Source organism: Ammospiza nelsoni, chromosome 11 (assembly GCF_027579445.1).
Source record: "Ammospiza nelsoni isolate bAmmNel1 chromosome 11, bAmmNel1.pri, whole genome shotgun sequence".
NCBI lineage: Eukaryota > Metazoa > Chordata > Aves > Passeriformes > Passerellidae > Ammospiza > Ammospiza nelsoni.
Window position 1 is genome coordinate 11,001,151 of NC_080643.1, and position 26,228 is coordinate 11,027,378.

The window sequence follows — 26,228 nt, forward strand, 5'->3', positions numbered from 1 at the left end:
TTACAGGGGAATGTTCCAGCACTGCTGCAGACAACAGTACAAAAAAGAGCTACTAATCACTGAACTATTGATATGTTAAGAGCACAGGGCAGCTCAAGATCTTAATGCAAATACTAGAAAAATGAATAAAACTTTCTAATTATATATGGCATGGCTTTCAATTCTTACCAAATTAAGTGCTGCTTAAGAAGCAAATTATTAATTTGTTATTGCTTTCATGGGACTTGCCCCATTTTTAATCTCATTTCCCTAATAGGTCACAACAGCAACAAAAACAACCCTGGAAGTTTCTCCCTTATAAATGTAAGGGATAACTTCCATTGCTATCTGTACCTGGAATACCCCTCGATACCTTGAGTTCCACTACTCTCTTCTACCTGAAAGAGAAGATTGACACAAGACATGGATGAGCAGCTCATACCCAGTATGTTCCCCATTTGCTGGGGCTAAAAAGCAGAAGAGCAAGAAACACTCAAGCCTGTTCATAATAAAGGAGAATAACAGAAGACAAGGGACAGACATGGTCTGAGTAGGATTGAGTCAATACAATACAACAAGGTAACCATGCCCAAAGGGAAACAGTAGCTGAGATAAAGCAAGTCTGATAGGGATCCCAATAATTTAAGCCTGGCCACAAGAGCTCCTTTTTAGGAAGGTATCTAGAAGCTGACAACAGCTCTGTCCTCATCTTTGCAATGACAGACTAGACTATCCCATTTCTTAAGGATCCTAAATTTATGACTAATCTAGAGATAGTTAAAGAGCAATGAAATTTAAAAGTTCCTCATTCTTTCACCACATTCTGGGCCAACACACCATGGTCACTATTTACCACAAGGGGACCCTACTCAGATTTTTACAGAGCATCAAGTACATAATATCTGGGTATGCAACACTACAGGATTGAAAGCTAATTCAGATAATAAAACAGCTTTTGTATGTGAGCAGCCAGATTCCAACTCATTTTAGAGGTGTCCTCTTTGCATTTCACAAATATTGCAGGACTCTGCTAGCCATATTTTTTCAGGATTACACTCCACCTCATTGTAGGAGGGCAGAGTTCTACTTTAAGCAAATTCACATCTTTAGACTGGACAACAAATCCACCAACTTCTTTCCTTTGCTCTTACAGAAGTCAGTTAATTGCATTCATAAAGAGAATATTCTCTCTCTAGTGAAAAGAGTGTTAATACTGCAGATGTCCTTTGCAGAGGACTAACAGTCCCCTGCCTCAGACATCACTGCTCTGAAGCTGAGCAATCATCCAGCACCCCATGGTCAGGATCCAATCTGCCAAGAGGAAATTTCCTGCCACACAGCAGCCATTCACAAGCTGTATCTATCCAGGAGAGCAATCTCAGCCACCTACCAACCCAATCCTACACAAATTTTATCATGGAGACAAAGTACAGTTGGGTCCAAAACCACAAACAGACTAATTCACAGAAAAGAATTTCCTTAAAGATCGTTAACCATCAAAGTGAAAATACAACCTCTTGCTTTCAAAGCCTCTACCTCTTAGAACATCAGAATTTGCAAGGGTATAGGTGGGAAATACTGTTTTATACCTGCTCTGCTCTCATGCTCTCCACAGCAGCTGCTAGGGATCACTGTCAGAGATGGATTGCAGCTACAAAGACCTTTTCCTTGAACCACTGTCACCATTCTTACATAAATTTTATTTATTTGGTCCCCAAAAACATCTTTGTATAATAACCTCTAAATGCTTCACATTTTCCCTGGGTAAACCAGGGCTGTTAGCATCCAACATACAGAAAAAAACCTCAAACCTCATTGGATTCTTTGCTTAAATCAAGCACACACTGGTTAAGCTAGAGAACAGAAGGATGAAAGAACCACAAAAAAAGACTATCCATACTCCAGTCTGTCCTTTCCCTAAACCATCCTTTCAGCATGCACCAGGCAAGGAGAATTCTCTTGGTCTAGTTCTCCCAATAAAGTTTTAACAGCACAGTCTAAATGAATGGGCAGTTTGATCTCAGTGGGGCAAGCATGGCCCCACCTGGCTGTCACACCCTGACACCACTGCAGGTCAGGAAAAAGGGGCAGCTCCAGTAAGACTCTGCACTGGTTACAGACAGTACACCATAGGAATGGCAGTGTGCAAAAGAAAACAATATAAAATAATGTCATTTAATATTAAGCACCAATGACAATCCCAGTGTACTGCAGTGATTGATAAAAGCCTTTTGCTCCACTCAGCCTCATCCCGCTGTACTTCTGCCTCCAGCACTGCTCTTCTCAGCACTGGTATGACAGCAACCTAATGGGTCATCATAACACCAAGGTGCCTGACTAATAGTAAAAGCTGCAGCAAGAAGCCCCCAAAAGTAAGTCTGCCTGCTGGGCAAGAACAAATTGGTTTGGGAGTCAGCGGTGTGTCAAAAAACGGTTTATGCTTCCTGGTCCCTAAAAATCAATCCTAAACCTTCTTCAAAAGGTTACAATATTTGACAGTTTTATAAGAGTTCTTCTGTTACCAGATTTATAAAAGACTCAAACAAATGAAGACATTATTACTTTTTATTAATTTGTGTGCATGCACTATTATACTCTAGAAAAAAACAGAGCAAAGTCTCAGGATATATCAGGTCAGCAGAATTTGATCCTGTTTATATTGGAACATTTATTTCATACACTTGAGAGCTCAAGAGAGTTCTCTGTAGCCAGACAAGGACCACATACACACACAGACCATATTCCCTGCCACTGGTAAAGCTGTCCCCAGCACAGCCATTGTTCATGCCTTGGCAGCATGGAGTGACATGGAGCTTGCAGCTGCACTGTGAGCCAAAAGTTAAGTGATGAGTGAGATGAGGAATGTTTCAGCCCAAACACAAGTTTCTAAACTCATCACACAAATGACATTAAATGAATGCCCTCAAGCAGAGCCATTTTAGCAGGTTGGAAACATAGCAAGGGGTTTGTTACTCACCAGCTGGGCTGCTCTCTGCCTCTCCTCAATAATGCCAGACCTCTCCTTGGCCTCACAGGCTGCTTCCCTTTCTCTCTTGACCAGCCGGACCAACTCCTCTTGGACCAGTGACTGCTCTGCCAAGTACCTGTGAGAGCACCAAGGCAGAGGGAAGGTCAGCAGCAGCAGGGTCATGGCTGGTCATGGAGTATCCCTGCTTAGAGCCAAAACACAAATCCAGAATTTGACACAGAATCTGCTCACAATCCCATCATCAGCAGGAATTCAAAAGCCCACCAAACTTTAAATATGACCTGCAGTTCCAGTGAGGTACAGCTCTGGCAGCAACAGCAGGCATAGCACCACATAAGCTTATACTTGAGCTATATTTAGCTCTATTAAGTACTTAATGATCACCTGAAAACAGTGAAAATAGGAAGCAGTTAGCCATACAAATAGACACTGCTCTGGAAAAGATCAAGGGACATACAACAACAAAAGGAGTCAGCCAGGCTGACAATGCTGCTCTTTGGCTCTTACACAGGAAAGAAAAATCACAAAATGCATGCAGTAACAACACTAAGAGAAGCAGCCCTGAACTGAAAAAGGCTTCAAAGGGGATTCTCAGGTATTAAAACATAATCATAAAACAGAATCATAGAATTGTTAAGGTTGGAAAAGATCAAGTCCAACCATTAACCCAATGCCACCATGTTCACCACTTAACCATGTCCCCAAATGCCACATCCACTCATCCAAGGCCTTTTGAATACTTCCAGGAATGGTGATTCCACCACTTCCCTGGGCAGCCTGTTCCAATGCCTGACCACCTTCTCAGTGAAGAAATTTTCCCCCAACCTAAACCTGCCCAGGTGTAACTTGAGGCTGCTTCCTCTCTTGTCCTGTCACTTGTTACACCTGGGAGAAGAGACTGACCCCACCTGGCTACAATCTCTTTCAGGTGCTGTAGAGCCATAAGGTCCCCCTGAGCCTCCTTTTCTCCAGGCTAAACACCCCAGCCAGTCCCAAGGAGGTTTGTGCTCCAGCCCCTTCCCAGCTCCCTTGCCCTTCTCTGGACACACTCCAGCCCCTCAATGTCTTTGTGTGGTGAGGGGCCCAAAACTGATCCCAGGATTTGAGCTGTGGCCTCAGCAGTGCCCAGTACAGGGGGACAATCACTGCCCTGGTCCTGCTGGCCACACTGTCACTGATACTGCCAGGCTGCCACTGGCCTTCTTGGCCACCTGGGCTCATGCTCAGCTGCTGTCAAACACACACTCATTATGCTGAGGTAAAACACAAACATATGCATACATAGATATATTCCCAAGTGAGCTAAATTATTGTCTTTTTCAAGAGCTTCACCTCACCTCCTGTAGAGTTCCTGCTCTGCAGAAGAGTCACTTTCCTTTGGTGCCTGAATTCCTAGAAAGGAAAAGAAAAACCCGTGACAACTAATAGTACTACAAATGTAGTCCTTCATCACATCATAGATTATTTTAGGAAAATTTCATATTATTCATCAAGAGAAAAACAAAAGTCAAGAAAATTTAAGTTTGATGGATAGAGTTTGAATTTATGAAATAGACACACCAACAGCATCATTTTCAAACAGGCACACTGAATAAACCATGCTACAGAAAACTCTGTGAGGATATTAACTCCTCAAACCCTCATATATAATGAAATATGAGCATGGTTGTAGACCTACTTTCCATTTCCTTCCTCTAGTTCCAGCAAGTCTTCCTCTTGACCTCCTTCTCTCCTTGTAATTAAAAGGGATTCCAGAAGTGAAGATGAAATTATTTGATGGAGTTCAGGCCACCCATAAAGCTACATCTACATTCAGGAAAGACATAGGCTGACAGCAAACAAATCCCTAAAAGCAAAGGCCTAGTTCCCCAACTTCATTTTAGTGTGGATGCCTTAAACAAACCCACACTGCTGATATACATCAACAAAACCTATTTGGGAACCAACAGAAATCAAACAGTTTTCTGACATGTAAATAAAGACAAGTTCAGAAACCAAGTTATCATCATCCACTTAGCCAGCTGTGCTTGGACAGGTTATCTTTCCCTTGGAGCTTCTTTCCAAAGAATAAAAAGCAGCACTTCCCTCACCCATGCACAATATACACCCTGTGCATGTACAGCAGACAACAAGGCAGCTTGCCAGAAATGAAAAGCAAAATATCTCTGCCTTGTTTATTGCACGTTGATCTGAAATGCTATAAATGATCCCAGAGTGACACAGGGTAAGCAAAGAGCTCCTCTCACAAGGGGATAGCACTGTAAACTACCCTGTAACATGGAGTGGTAGCAGCATCCCTGCGTACCTGTAGGTCTGGGTTTCCCTTCTGCAGCCAGGGAGGAGGGAGCTGTGCCATTGGAGGCACGGGGAGACCTCTGGATCTCCCTTCTGCTTGGAGAGGATCCTTTCATCCGGTTCACTACATCTTCAGTGAGCTGAAACACAGAACCAGCCACGTCAGTTTCTGCTGTGTATTTCACTGTGAACCTCCCCATTTGTTAGTTTTTATGATAGTATTGTCAGTTACCTCACTGCAATGTCCCTCCAGTCCAGGCAGTCAGCACTCGTATGTTGACATGCCATTTTTAAAACCCAAACCCTATCACTAAATGACAAAACCTCCAATCTGCTGCCTGACCCTAAAAGCTTCACTAGACAATCTTCCACAAACACCAAAGGTGGAGGGCACCCCTAAACAAGTCAACCCTTTGTACAGGGAGAAACCTACCAGAAGTGGAAGGAAATTAATTAAACAGGTTTTAAGTCCATCTTTTCCTCTTCTTGCTCCACACCTGCTAACCCAGCTCAGCATGGCAGACATGCTGCAACCCATATGACAGAGAGCAGCCTCCCACCCTCATAAGGCTGCAAACACTTCTACAATCTCAACTTCATTTTCACTACCTGACTTGGGTTCAAACCCATGAAAAAGAAAGAAAAGTTAACTTGAAGTTTTCTGACAATTCAGTCCAAAAGGCTTCTCACAGCACTGTTAAAATTGACCCCTTTCTCCTGCCAAGGTCAGAGGGTCTGGCTGCAGAACAAAAAATGAGGCTGCTCCCCACCTAGACTTGCCACAGTACAAGACATATTTTCAGTTATACCACTACTACCCAACTTAACAGCATTTTTAATACCATCATTTTACATTGTTATCATGCCCAATTCCTGATTTTAAAGACACAAATCCTTGTCTATATCCTTTTAAGAGAAATTAGGCAAAGACAATTTTATCTCCATCAAAACACAACAAGGAGATAGGCACAATGTCAGCTAACTTTTGTAAAATAATTAGTCAAAATGGGATGAAAAATAAGTATCCACAGCAACACACACTCTGTGTGAGCCAAAATGTTAAGTGGCAGATTTAATTCTGTCCGATTTTAGGGGCAAATCAAGAAGAATTTTAGGAGGAAATCAAGAACTAGAAGCAAGAGCAATGAAAATTATGGTAGTAATAAAAAAACCCAAAACTAACATGTAAAAAAACAAAGAAAAACTTTAACGGGGGAAATCCTTAACGGTAGCACCACCACTGTCCAGGGCCTGTTTCCGCAACACACACTTGTCAATTTCCGAGCCAAGGTCGAGCAGCAGTTTCCCAGTGTCCCTGCCAGGAACAGCTCCCTGTTTCCAGCTCTCATCGTCCCTGCTTACTCTGCCCAGGCTCCTGGCACCGTGAGCAAGGGCAGAGCTGCGCCCTCCTGAACGCCCTCCGAGCCCGGCAGCGCCGTTAGCATCAAACCGCTTGCAGAGCACAAGGCAGGGGCGCAACGAGGTCACTGAGCAGCGAGGAGAGACAGAGAGAGGGCTGGGAGCAGAGTTTGGAAGTGAAAATAAAGAGCTGGTGCTGGTGTGCCCCGCTGGATAACAGCCATGCCCAGGCCCCCTGCCCTCCTTTTCACCATTCACCCCATCGTTTCTCCAGCCCCCTCCTCCTTCAGCCGCCCAGGTGTCCCTCCCCTCCTCCTTGCTTGCCCCACCCGTCCCTCCCAGCCTCGCTCCCCTGAGCTCCCGGCCAGAGCCGTCCCCAGCCCCGCTCCCTGCGCCCCGGCCCCCAACAGCCGGCGCCACGGCAGCCCGGGCCGCCTCACCTTGATGCCCTGCAGCACCCGGACTCGGTCCTGCTCGTCCAGCCCGAAGGACACCTTCCTGCGCGCCGGGCTGCTCTCGCAGCTGCCCATGCCGTCGGGGGTCGCCTTATCCTCGTCGCTCACTCTCTCCCGTACCGGCTGCCGGCAGCGCCTCTGCCCTGCCAGCGCCTGCCAATATGTCCGCTCCCCATTGGCGGCGCCCGCAGAGCGGCCAATAGCGCGGCGCGGTGCTGGCGGCCGGGCGCGGTGCACGCTGGGGGATGTAGTCTGTGCGGGGAGCGGGCCGGCGGCCCGGCACCGGGGTAGCGCAGGGCACCGGAATAGCGGAGAGTCGCGCTCCTGTCCGGTGAGCCCGCCCTCCACACCGCCCCGGCAGCGAACGCGGCATCAAAACTGCCCCTACAACTTCCACTGCTACACGTTAAGTCACGGGGCTTTCCCAAGCTGAGGGAGGATGAGCTCCCGTCAGACACAGCAGCTGCGCTGGGAGCAGAATTCAGGTCCGCTCTTTCCAGTGGCGCTGCTCAAACCAGACGGTGCCGCCACCTGCCCTGACACACACGGGGGGTTCTGCACAACTCAGGCCATGGCTGATACAGCCCCTGTTACCAAGCATGGCTGATCCAACAGCCTAAAGCGAAGGAATGAGATAATGCAACACACAGGCTGTTGAAGGAAGAAATAACAGCTTTGGAGAATCTTCCTCAAACAAGCTTTCTGCATTCCCAGAAATAAGGGCCAGTTGGTATCAATTTGTTACTTATCTACTTGGCCCACTGCTGCTCAGCAGTGCATGGGAGCAGTTTTAACTGTTTAATGCTGATTCCTCACAGCAGTTAATGTGGTAACCAGAACTTTGCCTCTTAGTAGGACTTGGGCCAGCATTAAGGGACTATCTGGGACTCTGCACCCCCAGATCCTTCCTGGATATTCAGAGCTCTTCTAGAGCACATTCCTGGAAGCAGGGAATATTTGGTTAATTGTGCAGCACCTTGTGTGCTGAACAGTCAGCCCATTGCCTGAGCTCTCAAGACAAGGGCACTGCACTGTGCACCCTGAGCTGTCTGCACCAGCCAGGCAGAGCACAGGGTACCTGAAGCTCCCTCCCAGAGCACTCACCTGCCTCCTGCTCATTTCTCATCTGCCACCTGCTCACTTCACTTGATGGCACCTGATTTTTGGGCTGAAAAGAGCCCATGAACAGATATTCCTTACTCACCCTCTTCTGTCCTCCCCAAGGGTTTCACAGGCTCACACCATTGCTTTTCCAGGCTGGTGAGTTCTCAACCATGAGATTACTCCTCCAGAAGTGTTTCCATAACTGTGATCATTCCTGTCATCCTTCCCTAGGCCTTTCCAGGTGCACACTCCCAGCCAGGTGGCAGACATCACCTGCAAAGATCCAGGAAGGACAGCTGGCAAAGGCAAACAAAACCACATCACACCTGTGCCCATGCATTTCTGCAATTCTTTTTTTAAATCTTCATTTTTTAGGATTTAAGAAAAAGTCATTTTTCCTCCCTAATATGTCTCATTTGAGAAATAAAGCATGACTATTTATGCCAAACTTAATTTTATTTATTTTACAGACAAAAATATACATTTATTCTGTATTTTCTCTCTTTTTACCACCCCCCCCACATAACACATTTTGCTCAAGGACCACTTTAAGATGGCCCAAAGATTTATATACATAAATACATAACAGGAGGAAGGTCAGTCCATGACCTAGTGCAGAAGCTCCTCAGCAGCAGAACATGGGACAGAAATACTGGAGTCCTGCCAGGAAAAGACAGGATGGATGTTGACAACCTGCACAGGTGATCCTTCAGCACTGAATTCAGATGGTAAAAAAGGCAAATTCATAACAGGCTCTTCACATCACCAAGGAGGGCAAGTAATTCCTTTCACTCAGGGTGTTGGAAATCAACAAATACTCCTTAGGATGGAAAAGCAGTTGCTCCTTTAGTTCTCAACTGCTTTGAAATCTTCATCTCTCTCGACTCTGTCCAAGGCCCAGGGAAGCTTTGGTGGCTCTCCCACCCTTTCTAACCAACAGCAGCTCAGATCAGAGTTGTAAGCAGCACCAGGAGCAGCAGCACAGCAATTCAGGCAGCTCATCATCCATCCCTTTTACAGCAAGCAGTCCAGTGTGGCTCAGGCTGACTGACAGCAGTGACACAGCAGCATGGAACACTTCTCTAACGTGACAAGGGCTGACTTGGCCAGCTCCTCATCCAGCCCTTGCAGTCATTGCATGAAATGGAAATGTGACAGGCTGTGACCTACAAGAAACTATTCACCTCTAGCACACAGACAGATGGAAACCTTTTTTCCCCCCAGAAGTAAATAAAATAAAAATAAAAAAGTGGGGTGAGGGGTTGGGTGGGTTGGGGCACTGTTTTCAAGGTGCCAGTGCTAGTTAGAGGCCTGCAGGGCAAAGTACCCAGGCAGACAGAGAAGCTGCATTGCTCATTAGCAAAATAAGATAAGCAAAGGCCTGCATAGTTTTGGCAACCAATATGAACTTCATGTTCTTACCCACATTTTCTTTCCCTGTGGTGGGAACACCTGGTAGCAAACACCATCCTCCACCTAATGATCCAAACCAACCCCTCCACACTGCACCTTGCTACCTTTTACTTTACTCTTCAGGAACAGCAGTAAGTTGGGGCAAAAGATTCACACAATCCCCAAACATTGCAAATTCCCTCTTTCTACCATCCCTAGTGGAAAGCTGCTTACAGCAGATCTCCACCTACCTGGAGGACTCAGGTAGGAAAGCATCCCCAAATTTAGAGGAATACACACCTTCACCCTTGGAAAGCACAGGATATCCCAGAAACCAGACTGATGCAGCCTTTATAGGAACAGTTGCTGGATTGGAACACCTCGTTTTGAACCTGCATGCCAGACAGCTCAGGCAACAGGAGTCCCTTTTCCAGCAGGGAAGAGGTTAATAAGAAGTTCCAGGAAGTCTTTAAAAGGACTGCTCCCCACATGCACATCAGCATTTTCAACATATTGAGCCATAAAACCTACACAGACCAGCAGCAGTCTGGGGATCTGAACTGCAATGTAAGGGAAGGACAGTGCCAGAGATACACACCCACCTCCCACTGCAGCACACCACACACCAGCCAGCTTGGTTCTAGCACACCTAAGGTGTTTGAGTTTCCAGTCACTAAATTCTGACAGCTCAGACTCATCATAGGCTTCTGCTCTGCCTCAAGCACCTGAATATCTCTGGAGCCTTCATCTACAGAGTCACCTTCCTCCTCCAGCACTCTCCGAGCCCCTGCCAAAGCCATGAAGCAGGGTGCAGATGGAAAACACACCTACCTCACAGGTTTTACTCCTGAAACTCAGCCCTGATTCAGTGCTGTTACTTAGATTTTCCTGTGAGCTCAAATGCACAGCACTACAGCCCCCAGAGACTGCTTCACAGCTCCTTCAGCTCAGCTAGACAGCAGCACTGTTTGTCCTTCTGTCTCCCTACTGTTCAGTCACTTCACATCCATGCTGTGGGCTACCAGCCTTCCCCAAATGTTCTCTGGGCAAGAGAACACTTCATTCCACTTCATACCTCTTTTTCCCCATACACTGAGAACATTCCTTTTAACCACTAACAACTCCAACTCCCAATTTTCAACAGTGTTAGCTGAAACCAAGAGTGAGCCCCAGTGACCAGCTTCCCTCATCAGACACTATCACCACCTGTGCTGTTGCATTCTGGCAAGATGCAGGCAGCCATGCTGCTTAGCCCAGGAAGATTATCTTTGGTTTCAACCACCAAAATCTTTCTAATTATGTACAATACAGCAGTCAAACCATCCCTAAACACCACTGCTCTAAGTAAGAAACAAGTGCTTTCAGCCACTGATAAGAAAGGTGCCAGCCAGGGCTATCTTCTGGGTCATATTCACATCTGGAACATGGAGGATCAGGAAAGTTCAGTGTTTAAAGGTTTATGAACAAAACCACTCTACAATGTTCTCATGTAGCAACAGAAAGTGTTCTTCCCAAAAGGGTTTGGGGTGCCAACTTAGTTCCACAATAGGTGTTGGAAATCCTAAGGACAAGAGGAAAGCCACAGCAGGTAGCCAAGGACAGATTTCCAGTGAACATCCTAAGAGCTGTGGTATCAGGAAGTTTGGAAGGAAAGAAGTGAGGCCTCATGTGATTGAGGTGCCCTGCCTCAGGCATTGATGGATTTCCAGCGGTCACTGTCTATGCTGTTGATGCTGCCCACATGGTATGGCATAGAGGCCACATCATCCAGATAGGCTGTGGTGTCAATCTGAGTGCTTGAGTAGAACCCAGCATCCATCCCTTCCTTCTTAGCAACAGCATAAGGGTGGGGTAGGTGCACATCCACATCCTCAGGTTCATCCACCTGACACTTGTAGGAGAAAAGGATCTTCGGTTCAGACCTGGAGAGATGAAAGATTTAAGATGCATGTTTTACCAATGGGGTATCACAGCTACCTATCCTTAACTGAAACTCATCAGTGTTAACAAGTTGTGCATTTAGACCTCAAACACTCTTTAAATGAGCTTTTGCTGACACAAAAATGAGTCAGAACAGGAGTACACTTCAAGTTCTACCTGTGCACCTCATGAAAACCAAAATATACTTTTAGATCAGCAGTTTTCATCTTTAACTCCAGACAATGTATCCTTCTAATTCCAAAGGGATGCAGAGGTATATTTTTATATTTTAAAAGCACTTTATCTTCTTATTTTGAAGCCTGCTGTTTCTCGCTAATGACCAACAAACACTAAAGCCCACACTAAACCACTCGTTTTCCCACCAAGGTGCAGTTCCTGTGAATGGCCACACGGCGGCGACCCCGGCCTGAGAATCGACCTTCCCAGAGCTCTTCACTAGCGAGCTCTGGGCCCATGGCAGAGCCCTCGGCTGAAGAGTTACCGAACTCCCTCATCCTTTCCACAAATTTACCCCAAAACCCACCCAGAAGGCCATTTAAGCCCCCAGGACTCAATTCCTCATTAAGCATTCAGCTATCAACTTCAGCAGAAAAATTTTGTATATGATGCTGATGCTGAAGAAGTGATCCTCTGAAACGTGTGAGGAATCCAGCATCAGCTCTGCACACAAAGGGAGCCCTACACAGAAGTGAGCAGCCACGGGTCACAGAAATTCTTCAAGGGCAGAAATTAAGACTGGTTCTCTAACTGGTGTAGTTGTAGATGGAGAGAACCTGAGCACAAAACACTTAAATGACAATATATACCCCTCTAAACTCCTGTTCCTGGCTACTCACCCAAAGAAGCCTTTCAGGAATGCCACATAGATGAGAGGTGCAAAGAAGCTGAAGTAAAGGAACGTGGTAGCATCAACACAGCTGTCAAGAACAAAAGGGAACATGAAGGGATTTAGTACTCCATTACAATACAGCTGAATAACACCCCTCACACCCTCCCAAAGAATCCAATTTCCCTCCAAAGTGTTCAGAGATCAAGGAAAATCATGCTAAACAAATTTAAACTGGTGCAAAGTTACAGTCATTGTCATCAACATGTGTCACTGCTTCTAGACACTCAGGGGAACTGTGCCAAAACACAAGGTCTGACCAAGAGCATAGTCTCAGTACTCCCAATTTTGACTCACAGATGTGACACTGATCCCTGCAGAATGAGACTCCAGGTATAAGGGTGTCTCCATATTTCTAACAAACAGACAATTTCCTCTCTTATTACCTACTAATGGCCAGTCATCAGTGGATTCACACTACTACTCTCACTCACCACATCAAGACAACTACAGCACACACAGCTCCACAACCTCTCCACTGGGGAGTTTCCTGATTACTTAAGAGGTCATTTGGCACAAACCAGAACCACCAGAAGGTTTATTCCTTCTCAGGAATACAGCATAGGTTAGTTTTCTTGGGAGGGGCAGTGTTAAAGGACACTCAAATACAACACAAGACCCAGGGCTGCAGACCTCCTCCCCCAGTGTACATACCACAGTCCTTCAATGATATCCACACAGAGGAGGGCACTGCCCAGGCCCTGCACCAGGTTCAGCAGTGCCAGAATGCCAGCATAGATATAAAAACTCTTCCTGGCTGTGGGAAAGACATGGATACACATGAAGCTCAACCTCAAACACCAGACCCATGGAAATCTGTTTGATGGAGATGCCAAATCCAACAGAAGCTTCTCACCACCTTGCCTCTAAGAACTGCTGAAGAATTAAGATTTATTTTTTATTTAACCACCATGCTGGCAGGACTGATGGTGGTAAAATGGACTAAACCAGACCCTCCTGCATGTGTATGTGCACACACAAGATGGGTTTTGAGAGCAATGTTACAGCAATACATGCAAAGATTTAATTTGCAAGCATCTGGAACCGTGTCAGTCACATAACTGACTGCAAGGAAAACTGAACAAAACCAACCCAGCTGAACCAGAAGCTGTGCCCTTCCAATGTACAGCACTAAGAAAACTGCTCAGGAGACCTCAACAGGAGCAGCAGGGTATGCTGGACAGCAAGCAGATCACAGGACCTGTGACATGTGACATCCATATCCCCTCCCTCAGGATACCCACACAGCAATGCCAACACTGGTTAGAGAAGACTTAATAACAATAATAAGCTTAATAAGAGCTTACAAACACCTTAATAACAGCTTCTCTTTATTCAGGAGCTGCAGATATTCTGCAACAACAGCAAAAACCAAACTAACAGAAGCATTTACTTACAAAAGTAAAAGCCCAGATAAAAATTTTTGAGCATCTCCCACTTAGCCTTCCCTTCCCAGGGGATGACTAGCACACACACTTTAACATTATGTGTGCATTTCAAAGGAAGCTGTTATTAAGAAGCCATTTCTTAAGGCTCTCAGAAGATTACACATTACATTATACCTGTATCATTATCTGAGCAGTAGGTCTTGTTTTCCTAATGTAATTGTTTAGCTACTAAAGTAGCAGTATAACTGGTCTTACTCTGCTCTCCAAAAGACACAACATACTAATTTTTCTAGGGATAAGTCCTTTGCCTTGTTATCTAAACTCTGAGATGTGGAATGCACTGGCAGCACAAACACACACAGGAACCTTCTACTCCCATCTATGCTTTATCCTGCTGCTATGGAAAACACTACAGTTACCTACAGGGCAAAGAAATCCGGTCTTTCAGAGGAGTTTTTGGCAGAATCACCACCAAGGAATAGACCTGTTGAGACAAAGAACCAACAGTTCCATGGCTGCTTGGCAACTCAACTCGACCATCTTTGCAGGGATGGTGTGTGGTATTATACACTCCCTACATGTCTCAGGGCAGAGGCACAAACCCTTAACATTAAACACACTACAGAATGAAAGCCCCACAACTCCCCCATCAGCAAAAAACAGCTGAGAAACACAGGAGGGAGGAACATCTGAGCTCAGCTGGAATACAGCTTCAGCACTCCCACTGCACCTTGACTGCTTCAGCTTCCCCACCACATGAGAAGCATCACTATTGTGCTGCAGGAGGGGGATTGGGGCATTATTGTACTCAGATCATCCTCCTTGCTCCAATTAGAAAATACAAAGAAGCTATCAGAGTGCATAACATATTCTCAGTACTTACCAGGAAGAAGAAACAGGAGCTGGCAAGCCAAAAGTGTCTCCCACCATGGCCATAGATATTGAAGTCTTCTGCTGAGAGGTGGGCATCAGGGTACAGGATTTCCAGGGTGCCCTAGGAGAGAAGTGGCACCAATATGACTCTGTTACAAGCAGTATCCCCACTTAAATGCATATTTGGACAAGGGACACCATGTTTAAAGAAGTTCAGAAAGCAGCTGGCTTGCCCCCCACCCCCAACCCAACCAAGCCCTGCCCTACTTAGACCAAGTTACACTCACATAGAAGAGGAAGAAGCTAAAGACAAGAAGTGAGGAGAGAAAGAGTGACAGGAATCTACATCTGAAGGAAACTGGCACCAGTGACATTACAGAAGAGAGACTGAGGTGGACAGAGGATGCAAGCACTTTCCTGTCTAAAATAGACCAAGAGCATCATTTCCATCTTTAAAGTAGACCTTTCTGCTGAAACATCCAGAATATAATTAGCTTGGGAAAGGACACTGTCTTGTTTAGGAGCTACTCATACAGACAGTGGAGAGCAAAGTGCTTGTAAGCACTACTGAACCCAGATATAGCTCCAACACTTGATATTTTATGAGGCTCCTCCAGCTTTATCATGTGGTAGTGATCAGCTCACTGCCTCTGCAGCCAAGAGCCTGGTCCCAGAACAAAGCTGTGTGTGTTATTCTGGCGCTGCCCTGAGTACAGAGACATGGGCTGACCACTGACATGCTGAGGAGGAGAATGAACCCAGACACAGATTGCATTGTTCAGGGACATGAAGACATGCCTAATAAACTGAGCCAGCAAGCCAGCTGCTCATCTGAAGAGAAGCAGGAGCTCCCAGCTCTCAAAGACTCAGCAGACAATGGCACTGCAGTGCCCTTACTTGGCAAGCACATGGTTTTCATGGCCCTTGAGGCCAGATCCAGAACTTGTGTTCAGGTGTGGAAAACCTCACTCTTGTTCCCAGATTTACTAAACAATGCAATCCACCCAAACCTCATTTCTTCACCTTACCTGAGGTGTTTATGCAGCAAAGAAGATAAGCAGATACTATCTGCTTATACACTGCCACAAACATTCAGTTTTCCTCCAAAACCTCATTTAAAGAGCAAAGCTGCCACTTTCAGAGAGGAGTCAGACACTTGATTGCTTAACTTCAAGCAAAGTTCCTTCTTTTGCAAATTCTGCTTCAGGGTACTCACCTGGGTGACAGAATATGCCAGAGACAGCACAGTGGTGATTGCCAGCACACGTTTCACACTCGACTTGCTCTCCAGGTGACCTGCAATTATGGGGAATGCAAGTGACTCGGGATGTAATCCCAGCACTGGTTAAAAACAGTTCCTTCCAGAAGCAATAAAGGAAAACACTTTTATTTCCAGAAGCCTTCAAGGAAAGGTTAAAGCTCACTAAACCCTGTTTGGAGAGTTGAGCCTTTCACAGGCAAAAATCCTATTTATGAAACAACAAATTTTAACTTGCTTTCCTCCTGTCCACAGTAAGAGAAAACAACTAAGTCCTTCTGCAGAAAAGAAAAAAAAAAGTAATTACTCCAGCATCAAGTACACTGAGATATTATAAAGCTGCTCCTCAGGAAGAAGAGTTTATGGGAGGCTGGGGTAGAGAAATCTGTACTGGAATATACTGAAGTAGGCAATTTCCAGAAACTCCTTCCAATCTAAATTATTCTACGAGCCCTCAAAAGATGAAAAATGCAGTGCTCACATGCCCCACTGACATGTGCAACAGTGACACCCACCCTTTCCTCTACCTCTGATCCACAGGGAGAGGCATTTTCACTTATATAAATGAAAAACTGAAGATAAAGCATTTGAATGCAACCAGGATGGATCAAACCAATTAAGGATGGAATGAAGGGGATTGAAGGGCCCCCAACAGGACTATCTCAAATAAAATGAGCTTAAAACAAAGATCAGACTGTTGATCTTGGCATAAAAATCTTACTTAAGCTGTACACTCTATTGTATGGGTGCAGGACAAACCAAGCACATATAAACCCTTATATCACACAAACCATAGATCTGTAAGTGTAACGAGGCCTTCAGCCACTTCTAACTAAATCTCCACAATTTACCCTTTGTATTTATTCTATGGTCTTTTCACTTTATAGCATCAGCATCACCACAAACTTACAAAAGCAACCTCTGTGAAAGGAAAGGCAACAGGAAATAATCAAAGCACTCCTGACACATACCAAAGGCAAGGCCTAGGATCACCACGCTCAGTTCAATCGCCAGAAGGAAGAACCTTGTGATCTCCCACAGGATCTGAGAGATAACAGAGACCAGATAAACATGATTAGGTGTTTGAAGGAACCAGTTTGAAGTTAATAAAGCAAAACTCCAGGGGATGGCAGCCTCTGAATGCCTGGTCATTTCCACAAACCCTTCTCATGCTTTGTAGGGGTACTGATCACATGCTGGTTCCAAGCCCTGTTCCTGCCTGTGGAACAGAACAGTTGTGAGGGAAGGAGCAAATAGCAGCTCTGCAGAGAGGAAGTGGCCATGGTTTGCCTCAGTTGAGGATTTGTCACTTGTTTCAGATGTGTTCTTGCTGCTGTGCTCCTGAAGAGCACAAGCCCATGATGACCTCAAAAGTAAAATACTAAACAAGGCCAGTTCTCAAAGCAGTAGATCTGCCTGAACAAACTCTGTATTCTGCCCTCTTCCAAAGCCACTGGTCCTTACATCTAAAGCATATTCAAGTAAAAAGCACCCCCTGTTCCAGCTGTCAGTTGCAACCTCATGTTTTATTTGGTGAAACAAGACCCATAAAAAGCAGGTAAGGCAATTTTTCAGGGAGTCATGCAATAAATCAGTGCCAAACCTAGAACAAGCACCCAGATTCTGGCTTATTAACCCTTTACTCTGAACACTGATCCCAGAGAATAATGCCCAAAGACCTACACTCTGTAGGTGACTCCTCTTTCTCTAGCAGCTCAAGCACTGCAGAGCTTTTTGTTTTAAGTAATATTTTGCTACAAGTCAAATTAATGCAAAGGAACAGCACATACAAAGATATTTCCTCGTTGCTAAAGGTTCACCCTGTGCTCAGAGTGGTTGCAAGGACATTCAGGTGTCAGCTTCAAAGGGGAAGTTGGTTTTATTTGCATTCAATACAAAAATTTTAACATTTTCAAAAGCCACTGGAATACTGCAAGAGTAACAAAGGCCAGGTCTTGCCTATCCATTAAAGGTATCTGAATGTTCACCTCTTGCAAAAGGGACCCATTTAATCCCTGTAACAGGAAACTTTTGCTGCTACTATTTGTGTGTCTATTTTAGGAAATCCATTGTTTTACCATCCTGGATGTTGTGATGATTTAGATCCAGCTATCAAAACAGGATTCCACAGTACACATACCTACTGCAAAAAAAGCACATTCTTCTTGTACACATGTAAGAGGGAAGCCAGAGCAGATTGCTGTGATCAGAAGTTTACAAAGTACAGCCTCTAAAGTCAGTGTTGCACCTACCTTGTCAGCAACCATGGCAGCATCAGAGGCACTCACAGTCATGGAGACAACAGCTCGGGCAATGCCAACTAAAGCCACCACAAATACCTGCAAAAATGAGCAAAAATGAGCTTGTGTCAAAAGGCACACATGCAGTAGTGATCAGAAACCCTTCTGGAACACCACTTTCAGGTCAGCTTTCCAGGCTGATAATGTGTACTAAGAATTTCCTGTAGCAGACTAGAGTTAATTTCCTCCAAAAGATTCCTCAGACCCATTAGATAGGAGAAGTGCCTTGGAATTTGGGAAGGAACAATTGTCTCAGATTAAGCTCTGAAGAGTTCTTCACCCAATCTTTACAACAGTATCTTTAGTCTTCCCTTCATTCCACTGGGGCAGGGGAGGAGAAAAAGAAACAGACAGAAAAAACATTACAAAACCTCTGAATTACAAAACCAAATGGTTGGTATGCCTGACTAAACCAATCACATCAGATAACAGAAACCACTAAATACCAACTATACAATTGTGGCAAAACTAAACCTGCAGCTCTCTCACTCCATACTGACAATGCTCAGGAATGCAGAGGAAAAGTCACCTGCAGCCACCAGCTTTAAAACATCTTGCCCTGCTGCAGAGTGCAACACAGAGATCCCCAACTCACTTCACATACCATTGAAGCATGACAGCTCAGTGAGGTTTAGTTTCCCTGTGCTGTCACAGCCACACTATGCAATTAAGAGCTCAGTTGGATGTATCTACACTCCACTGTGCAGACTTACACTCTAAGAAAGTGGAGTTTTCCAGATAAAATTCTCTAAATGTCACTTTGATCCTAATGGTGGAGGTAGGAGACAGCCAAACCTATCAGAGAACCAAGCTGATTCTAAGGTGGTTGCAGAATGGAAATGACCAATAAGTGACCCACAGATGAGTTTCTCTTTCTTAGAGGAAGAAGAGACAGCAATGGCAAGAAAGAAGATTACAATAATCCCTCCTGGGGTGGAAAACTCCATGACAAAACAAAGACAAAAAAGATGGGTGCCTGCAGATATATAATGGTGTTGTAGAGCTGCAACAGCTCACTGGAGAGGAACACACATCTTTTTGTTTCCTCTCTAAGCAGGTAGACTCTTCCCAATCTGTTACCTCCACATTAATCACCAAGTCCACAGAAAGCATTCCTCTAGAACATGACAAACAGACCTCACAGAACACACTTCCATCCTCATTTCCCAAAACATACTCAAGAAACGAGTATGAAACTGAGTTAAAGCATTTTCCTCTAACACTGTGAACTGGATTTGGCTGGGATAGAGGAAATTTCCTTCACAGCAGCTGGTATGAGGCTGTGTTTAGGATTTTTATGCTCAAAACCGTGCTGATAACACAAATGTTTTCATTACTGCTGCACTGCACTTACACAGAATGCAAGACATTTTTGCCTCTCATCCCACTAAAGCAATGAGTTGGCTGGAGGTGCACAAGTTAAGAGGGGACAGCTGACCCAAGGAATATCCCATGTGGCATCATGCTCAGCACATAAAGACAGGAAGAAGGAGGAAGGAAAAGACTTTCAGAGTAATGGTGTTTGTCTTCCCCAGTAACCATTACATGTGATGGAACCCTGCTTTCCTGGAAACAGCAAAACACCTGCCTGCCCACGGAAAGTGATAAGTGAATGCCTTGCTTTGCTTTCTCTGTGTGCACAGCTTTTGCTTTGGCTTATTAAACTGTCTTTATCTCTACCCACAAGTTTTCTCACTTTTATTCTTCTGATTCTCTCTCCTGTTCCAGTGAGGGGGAATGAGAGAGCAGCTGTGTGGGGCTGAGCTGCCATCCAGAGCATGAAGTCAGTTCACTTTCCTCCCTTTGATTTATCAATAGTTTTGTTTTGCAAAGCCTTTGGCACAAACCTCTACAGACCATGTGCATTACTGGAAACATGTAGGAAGGTTTAAATCCAGACTGGAAAGGGATGATAATATTTTTAAAAGGTTGAAACATTTGTGCATATACCTGGTTATTCAAAACTGTGCAGAAGCCCAAAACCCCAACTCCTGGCTTGAAAGGGCCAACAAAGATTCAGGTGAGGCTACTAGGGCAAGCCAGGATATCAAAAAGCTTCTGAATGGTATTTTTAAACAAATTCAGGTAGGTCCTTAGCTGCATTTATGATGTCCTGTAAGCAGTATCAAAGGGCACCACGGGACTGGTGAGAGGAGAACAGCAAGATCTTTGATGTTTGTGAACTGTAACTGTACTGAATATTCTGTTTCCACCTAAGGAATGATAAAGAATATCAAGTCAGGGCCACTTTGACATGATGTGAAAGAAACTAAGAGGGTTGGGTTTCTACATTCCCAGACTAACCAGAACTCTGTCACATAACCATTTTCCCTAGCAGATGACCAAGCTTTTCAACAATTTGACACAAATTATTCTTCTTTCACTACCTCAATGGAAAGCTGGGTTTGTGTCCCATGCTACTTACTGCAAGGAGCAAAGAAAGATTAAGACACTACATTCCAAGACATCAAAGTAAGAAAAGAAGAAAAAAGGGAGAGGAAAAAGTGAAATCACCACAGGAGAACAAAATCCAGCAGATCTGGCCACAGAACCTATTAAAAGCTGAATTAAATCACTGAAAAAAATGTCTACTTCTTGTAGTACACCTTCAACTAGCAGACTGAAAGCAGGGAAAGCAGGTTTTATCCCTGCAAGAGCTGGTCTAGGCTCTCTCCACTAGTTCAGTGATATTGTTCAAGAGTGGTAATAAAAATTGCTCATTAGTTCAAAGGCTGTAGTGGTACTCACTAGTATGTAGAATGTAGTGAAGATTGGGCTGGAAGTGACCCGGATTTTGGCCCTGGCAGAGGGCAGCTTCCAGAGGAGAAACATAAAGAAAAGCACATTGGGAACCAGGAGCAGAAGATCCCAGTAGCGGACTCTGCAAAAAGTAAATAAAACAGGTTTTATCCCTGATCTTCAGCCTCTAGAAAGGAAAGCACCAGCCCTGATCCCTTCTCAAGCAAAATGAGAAACAAAGCTCTTTCCCTTGGTCTAGGGTCAGACCATTTCCTCCAGCTCACCTGGACTTCCCAATGTCTTCATAGAGCAGCAGCAGGCACTTGTGTGGCACTGTGATGTTGGTGTCGTTGGTCACGTGCGTTGTCATTGGGGACAGAGTTGTCACATTATCCAGCGCTGTCACCAGCGCAGTCGAATGTGTGATGTTGTCAGACACAGAGAATGTCATCACAGACATCATGGACTGGAACATCCTGTCCTCCTTCTGGTCCAGATCAAACAGAGCAAGACAACCACAGCAGAGGAAAAAAGCAATATTAAATCAGTTGTGAGTCACAGCTAAAAAACACATCCTTGCCATTAAGCCCCTGCACAACAGCTTCCTGCCTGCTACAGCCAATTATCACCATGTCAAAGACTGTATGACACAATGAAATGCCACCTGCCCTAACTCTGTACAGCCATTAGGGTGGTCAGTACAAAACCACACTTTGATATCAGAGTAACAAGCACCTTCAAATGGTGCTATGTGGATTAAATTTTGTCATTCTTGGAGCTTCAGCAGATTCCTAGAAGAAATCAAGACTTAACAGCAATACATGGCATCATCAGATAGAGACAAAACCCCTACTTTACCAGGACATTTATTCTTGGTCCCAAGATCAAGAAGTGATAGTCAGTAATTTGATTTCATAGTGCAAAGAAAAGATGAAGGTCCCTCCTAAAACCCCATTGCTGTTACCAGCTCTGAAGTCTGAGAGTAGGGGGAGCCTCACATAGGCCCACCTAAAGGGACTGTACAGTCTTTACCTTTCAAACCCAACACCGGCAAAAACCAACATGCAGCTTTCTTTTTCTAACCCTCTGCAAGACACCAGAACAATTCTATTTTTGAGCAACTCTCTTCCCACCCTAAAGCAGAACCCTGACTGTTAAGGTACTTCAGTAGCTACAAGCTGAATACAAACACAGGGTCCAATCACCCCTTGTGACAATCCCCAAAAGAGAGATCACAGACAACCCACAGATGCAGAAATGATAAATCTCTGACAGCCAACATCTTAAAGATGCACATTGCCAGGGACAGCACTCGAGCAGTCTGTGTGTTATAGCTAATCCAGGATTTATTTTAAAAAATTCTCCCTGTTTGACTCCAGCCCTGACTTGCGTGGTGCAAACTGACAGCCCCATGACAGGGCTCAGAAGGTATTTTCCCTTAGAGGTTCTGAGTGAGTCACCAGCTGGAAAGCAACAGCACAGCCCTGTGTCATCTGCTGAGCTTTCAGAGTTCAGTAGCACCTTCTTCAGAGACTTGCTTGAGACTGTCAGTCATAGGCTCTTCTTTCTCTTTCTTCAGAGGCTGACACTCTTCCCAGGTTCTCTAAGGGGCAAGGGAATCATCCCATCCTCAGCCAACAAACCTGACAGATATTCCCTGAGCTGGGATTGTCTTTTGTGACTGCTGTATGCAGTGCTGCATGAGAGGCATCACAGTAAATAAACACAAAGATCTGGAAGGAGCAGCTTTGTGCCAAGATGGCGAAGTCTGGGCCAAAAAATTCTAAGTAGAGGTTCCAGCAAACGACCTTCACATTCCAAACTCTTCTCTGGAAATGTCCTCTCTTCCCTCCAGCTACTCATTTCTCTGAACAGCCAAGAGAAGAATTTTCTCTGAATAATTTTGCTCCATTCTTTTCCTCTGTAACACCACTACATGTCAGTAGAGCTGAGGTCAAGAACAGTCACATTTGCCAGCACAGAAAAAATTCCACATGATTTTTTAAAAAGCTGGGGAAAAGTTAAGAAGAACCTCACAGACCATGGGCAGAATAACATTATCAACTGTGAACCATCACAACCTCCTAGTAGCTCTTCTGAGACAAATAATTCCATCTGCCTGCCACACTGAAAAGAGCTCAAGTATAAAGCTGTGAGAGATTTACATTAGCAAAGCAATTTCTTATGGAAAGAGCAAGCAGGCTCCATTGTTTTTCACCAGAAGCCACCACTATCACACAACAGCAGCTGCTGATAAGGAGAGGAGTTGGCCACATGGAACAGAAGTCATGAGGTTTCAAAGGGCAAAGCAGAATCAAGCTCACCTCTCAGCCAGGCTGCTCACTACAGCCTGGTACTTGTATTCTTCCTCCCCACATAAAGTGTACACAAAGCAGAGCAACAGAACAGCCAAGGTGATAAGAGAGGGCAGCCAAGGCCACCAGACAGCACTGTGGTCATGCTTTTCTAAAAGCTAAGGTCTACAGCACAGATGTTGAGAACTGGAACACTCCTGTCCAAATCAACAGCAAAAAATCCCACAGCAGCAAGACCAAGAATTGAGGGAAAGGATCCAACTAGGGATCAGCAATGCTGCTCCTTTCAGCACACGGTCCTTGCCCTGTCTGGTCCTAAATAAATCCAGTCAGCTGAGCATATCCAAGAGTTCACTCACCACACCCTGCCTGCTTCAACCAGCCCAGCCCATCGGGGGTAAAATCACCCCAGAGCCACGGGGAAAGAAACCAGTGCTGCTATCATGGTCTCCCCTTTTCATCCAGCAGGCAGCTCTGTACACCAGAACACAAAATAACATGTTCTCCTGCACTCCAGATGAAGTCAGGCTGATTTGGTGAAGGCCAATTCCTCAGTCCAGACCCTGCATTCAGACTAAGAACATGGGCATGATTCCTGGGCTGCAGTGACAGAGCACTGGGCAGGGCTCTGCTGCACCTTCAGGGAAATGTTATTGGTCCTTGAATCATGGCACTGTAACAATATCAGAGCTCAATGAAATTCAGACTTCACATCATTGGCAATTGTGTCTGTTCCTTCCAAGCCCACCTACAGAAAGATGAATTACAAACTGCACAAGTTGCACCTGTAATAAAAAAATCAAAACTTTTCTGTCTTTCTGCAAGCAGCATCAGAAAGTCTCTTAAGTACAGATCTTGATATGTTTAAGACTGCTTCTTATGATACTGTATTTGTGCAATAAAAACTGCACTGACCAGATCCCTACTCAAATAATATAACTGCTACTTCAGTAACTTAAACGCTTAAAAATACCCCAGAACACTAGAAGTAAAAAAACAACAACCAACAAAAAAAAAAACAAAAAACAAAAAAAAAAAAAAAAAACAAAAAAAAAAAACACCACAAAAAAAAAATAGCTTTTTTTTTTCTTTCGGTTCTCTCTCTTCCTTTTTAAGAAATAACCTCAACCCTCCCTTCTGGTCACAACAGTTGCATTTTTCATTTCACTCTGAGAATTTAAGACGGGGATTTTCCCTCAGTAATTAAGGCGCTCCCTTCCACCTTCTCTCTCACATCTCCTTCTGAACTAAGCTTAAAAAGAAAGGAACTGCAACGAGGGGGGAAAAAAAGAGAAATACGGAAAGCAGAAGTATAAACACTAAGCCTAAACCCTCAGAGAGGGAGAACCATGGCCCAGAGGTGGATTTCAGAAATACGTATCCCGGGGTTTTTTCTGTTTTGGTTTTGATTCCTGTGGAAGGCGGGGGCACAACACGCAAGGAAAGTAGCAGAGCGCGGTCACTCGGTTCCAGCTGCCGAGGAGGCGCCGCCGGTGCCACAGGCACAGCCGAGCCCCGCTGCAGTTCCAGCCCAGCCTGCAGCTGCCCAGGGCTGCCCCGGAGCTCCGGCCATGGGGCTCCAGGAGGCTCTAGGAGGCCCTCGGAGGCCCGCGGCCCCGCCGCCCCGCTCTGAGGCGCCGCAGTGTCGCTCTCTCCCTCCTTCTCCACTGCCCCCCTCCCGCGGCCCCGCTCCGCCCGTCCCCACCAGGCCTCGTTCGTACCCAGCCCCGCTCCCGCCGCCGTCGCCGCTCTGCTCAGTCCCGGGGTCCCGGCCCCGCCATCCCAGCCCCGGCCCTGCCGCTCCCCTCAGCCGGGGAGCGTCGCTGAAGAGAGGCCGGAGCGCAGCGCCGCGCAGCCAGGGGGAGACGCGGCCGCCACAGCCGGGGCTTATCGGCTGAGCCCAGGGGCGCTATTGAGAGACGGTCCCCGAGAGGTCCGCGGCTGGGCCAATCAGAGAGCGGGTGCTGTCAAAGGGCCCGACAGAAATAGCGGAGCCAGCCAATAGGAAGGGCCGGGAGGCGGGACTAAGGGGGCGGGTCCGCCACGCTTTAAAGGCGCCCCGTCCCTCACACACCTGTGGGTCGCTAGCCGGGTGGGAGCGGTGGTGGCGGGCAGGGCGGTGACCCCGGGGCTCGGCGGGTCGGGTCCGGCGGTCTTGGTTCGTCCCATCCCGGGCAGTCTCTGTCCTTTCCAGCCCGATCCCACCCCAGAACCCGTGCTCTGCTGTCCTGCACTCACCGTCACGCTGCTCCGGGCAGCCAGCACAGTACAACTCCTCTGTACGGCCTCAGGATGCGAGGCAGGGCAGTTAATAATTGAGGGAGATCCGATAATAATTCCTGCAGGGGAGAATGATTAACAACCTGGGAGTTTGGCTTGTGAGGAGAGTTCAAAGCTGACTAAAGAAACTCGGCGTAGCTTGGACAGCAGCTGCTAAGGGGAAATGCAATCAATAATTAGCAGGATTTCAAGGTGCGAATACCAGACGGACAAAAGAGACGGTCGGTATTGTAAACAAGGAAGCAACTGGGACAAATGAGCTAAGATTTATTTAGGAAATTAAAGGAAATAACCAGCTAAGCACCAGTACGTTATTCTCAGCAGTAAGAGCTGAGTGACAGAGAAGTTTCAAGGAGAATGGTTTTTATCTGAGTCACTGCAAGGACAGCAGGACTCATTGTGGCACGGGTTTCTACCTGTGGCTCACCTGTGGCTGCAGGGTTTGCTTCTGTAGGAATGAAAGGCTTTTGCCATGCTGAAGTTTGCTCTACAGAGCCTACACCTCTTTAGAAGATCCCTACCTTGGCCAAGTTTGCAGGTTCTGCTCTAGCAAACCATACACAGAGGGTTCCAGGCCCTGCTCACACACAGATAGTGCTTCATCCTCTTCTTAGGTCAAATTTTCCAGCTAGCTTTCCTCAGCCAGCCTCATGAAGAAGTTATACCTGGAGACTT

At 45.7% G+C, this 26,228-nt stretch overlaps 2 protein-coding genes across 2 annotated transcripts in view; both read right to left on the minus strand.

The window, feature by feature from the left end:
• The window catches only part of CHCHD6 (coiled-coil-helix-coiled-coil-helix domain containing 6), a 109,054-nt gene extending 101,801 nt beyond the window's left edge, over window positions 1-7,253 (minus strand). The window contains 5 exon segments of the mRNA XM_059480175.1: window positions 2,957-3,083; window positions 4,306-4,360; window positions 5,274-5,403; window positions 7,063-7,182; window positions 7,185-7,253. Of these exon segments, the coding sequence (XP_059336158.1) occupies window positions 2,957-3,083; window positions 4,306-4,360; window positions 5,274-5,403; window positions 7,063-7,182; window positions 7,185-7,253 (501 nt within the window).
• Window positions 7,254-8,618: 1,365 nt separating this feature from the next.
• TPRA1 (transmembrane protein adipocyte associated 1) lies at window positions 8,619-25,138 on the minus strand. The gene is made up of 11 exons (XM_059480053.1): window positions 24,995-25,138; window positions 21,243-21,445; window positions 20,968-21,100; window positions 18,172-18,258; window positions 16,891-16,963; window positions 15,878-15,957; window positions 14,672-14,782; window positions 14,212-14,272; window positions 13,055-13,157; window positions 12,351-12,431; window positions 8,619-11,495 (listed from the first exon to the last, which is right to left on the minus strand). Exons 2-11 carry the CDS (start codon window positions 21,431-21,433, stop codon window positions 11,261-11,263), a joined length of 1,155 nt encoding a protein of 384 aa, XP_059336036.1. The 5' UTR covers window positions 21,434-21,445; window positions 24,995-25,138; the 3' UTR covers window positions 8,619-11,260.
• Between the last annotated feature and the right edge of the window lie 1,090 nt (window positions 25,139-26,228).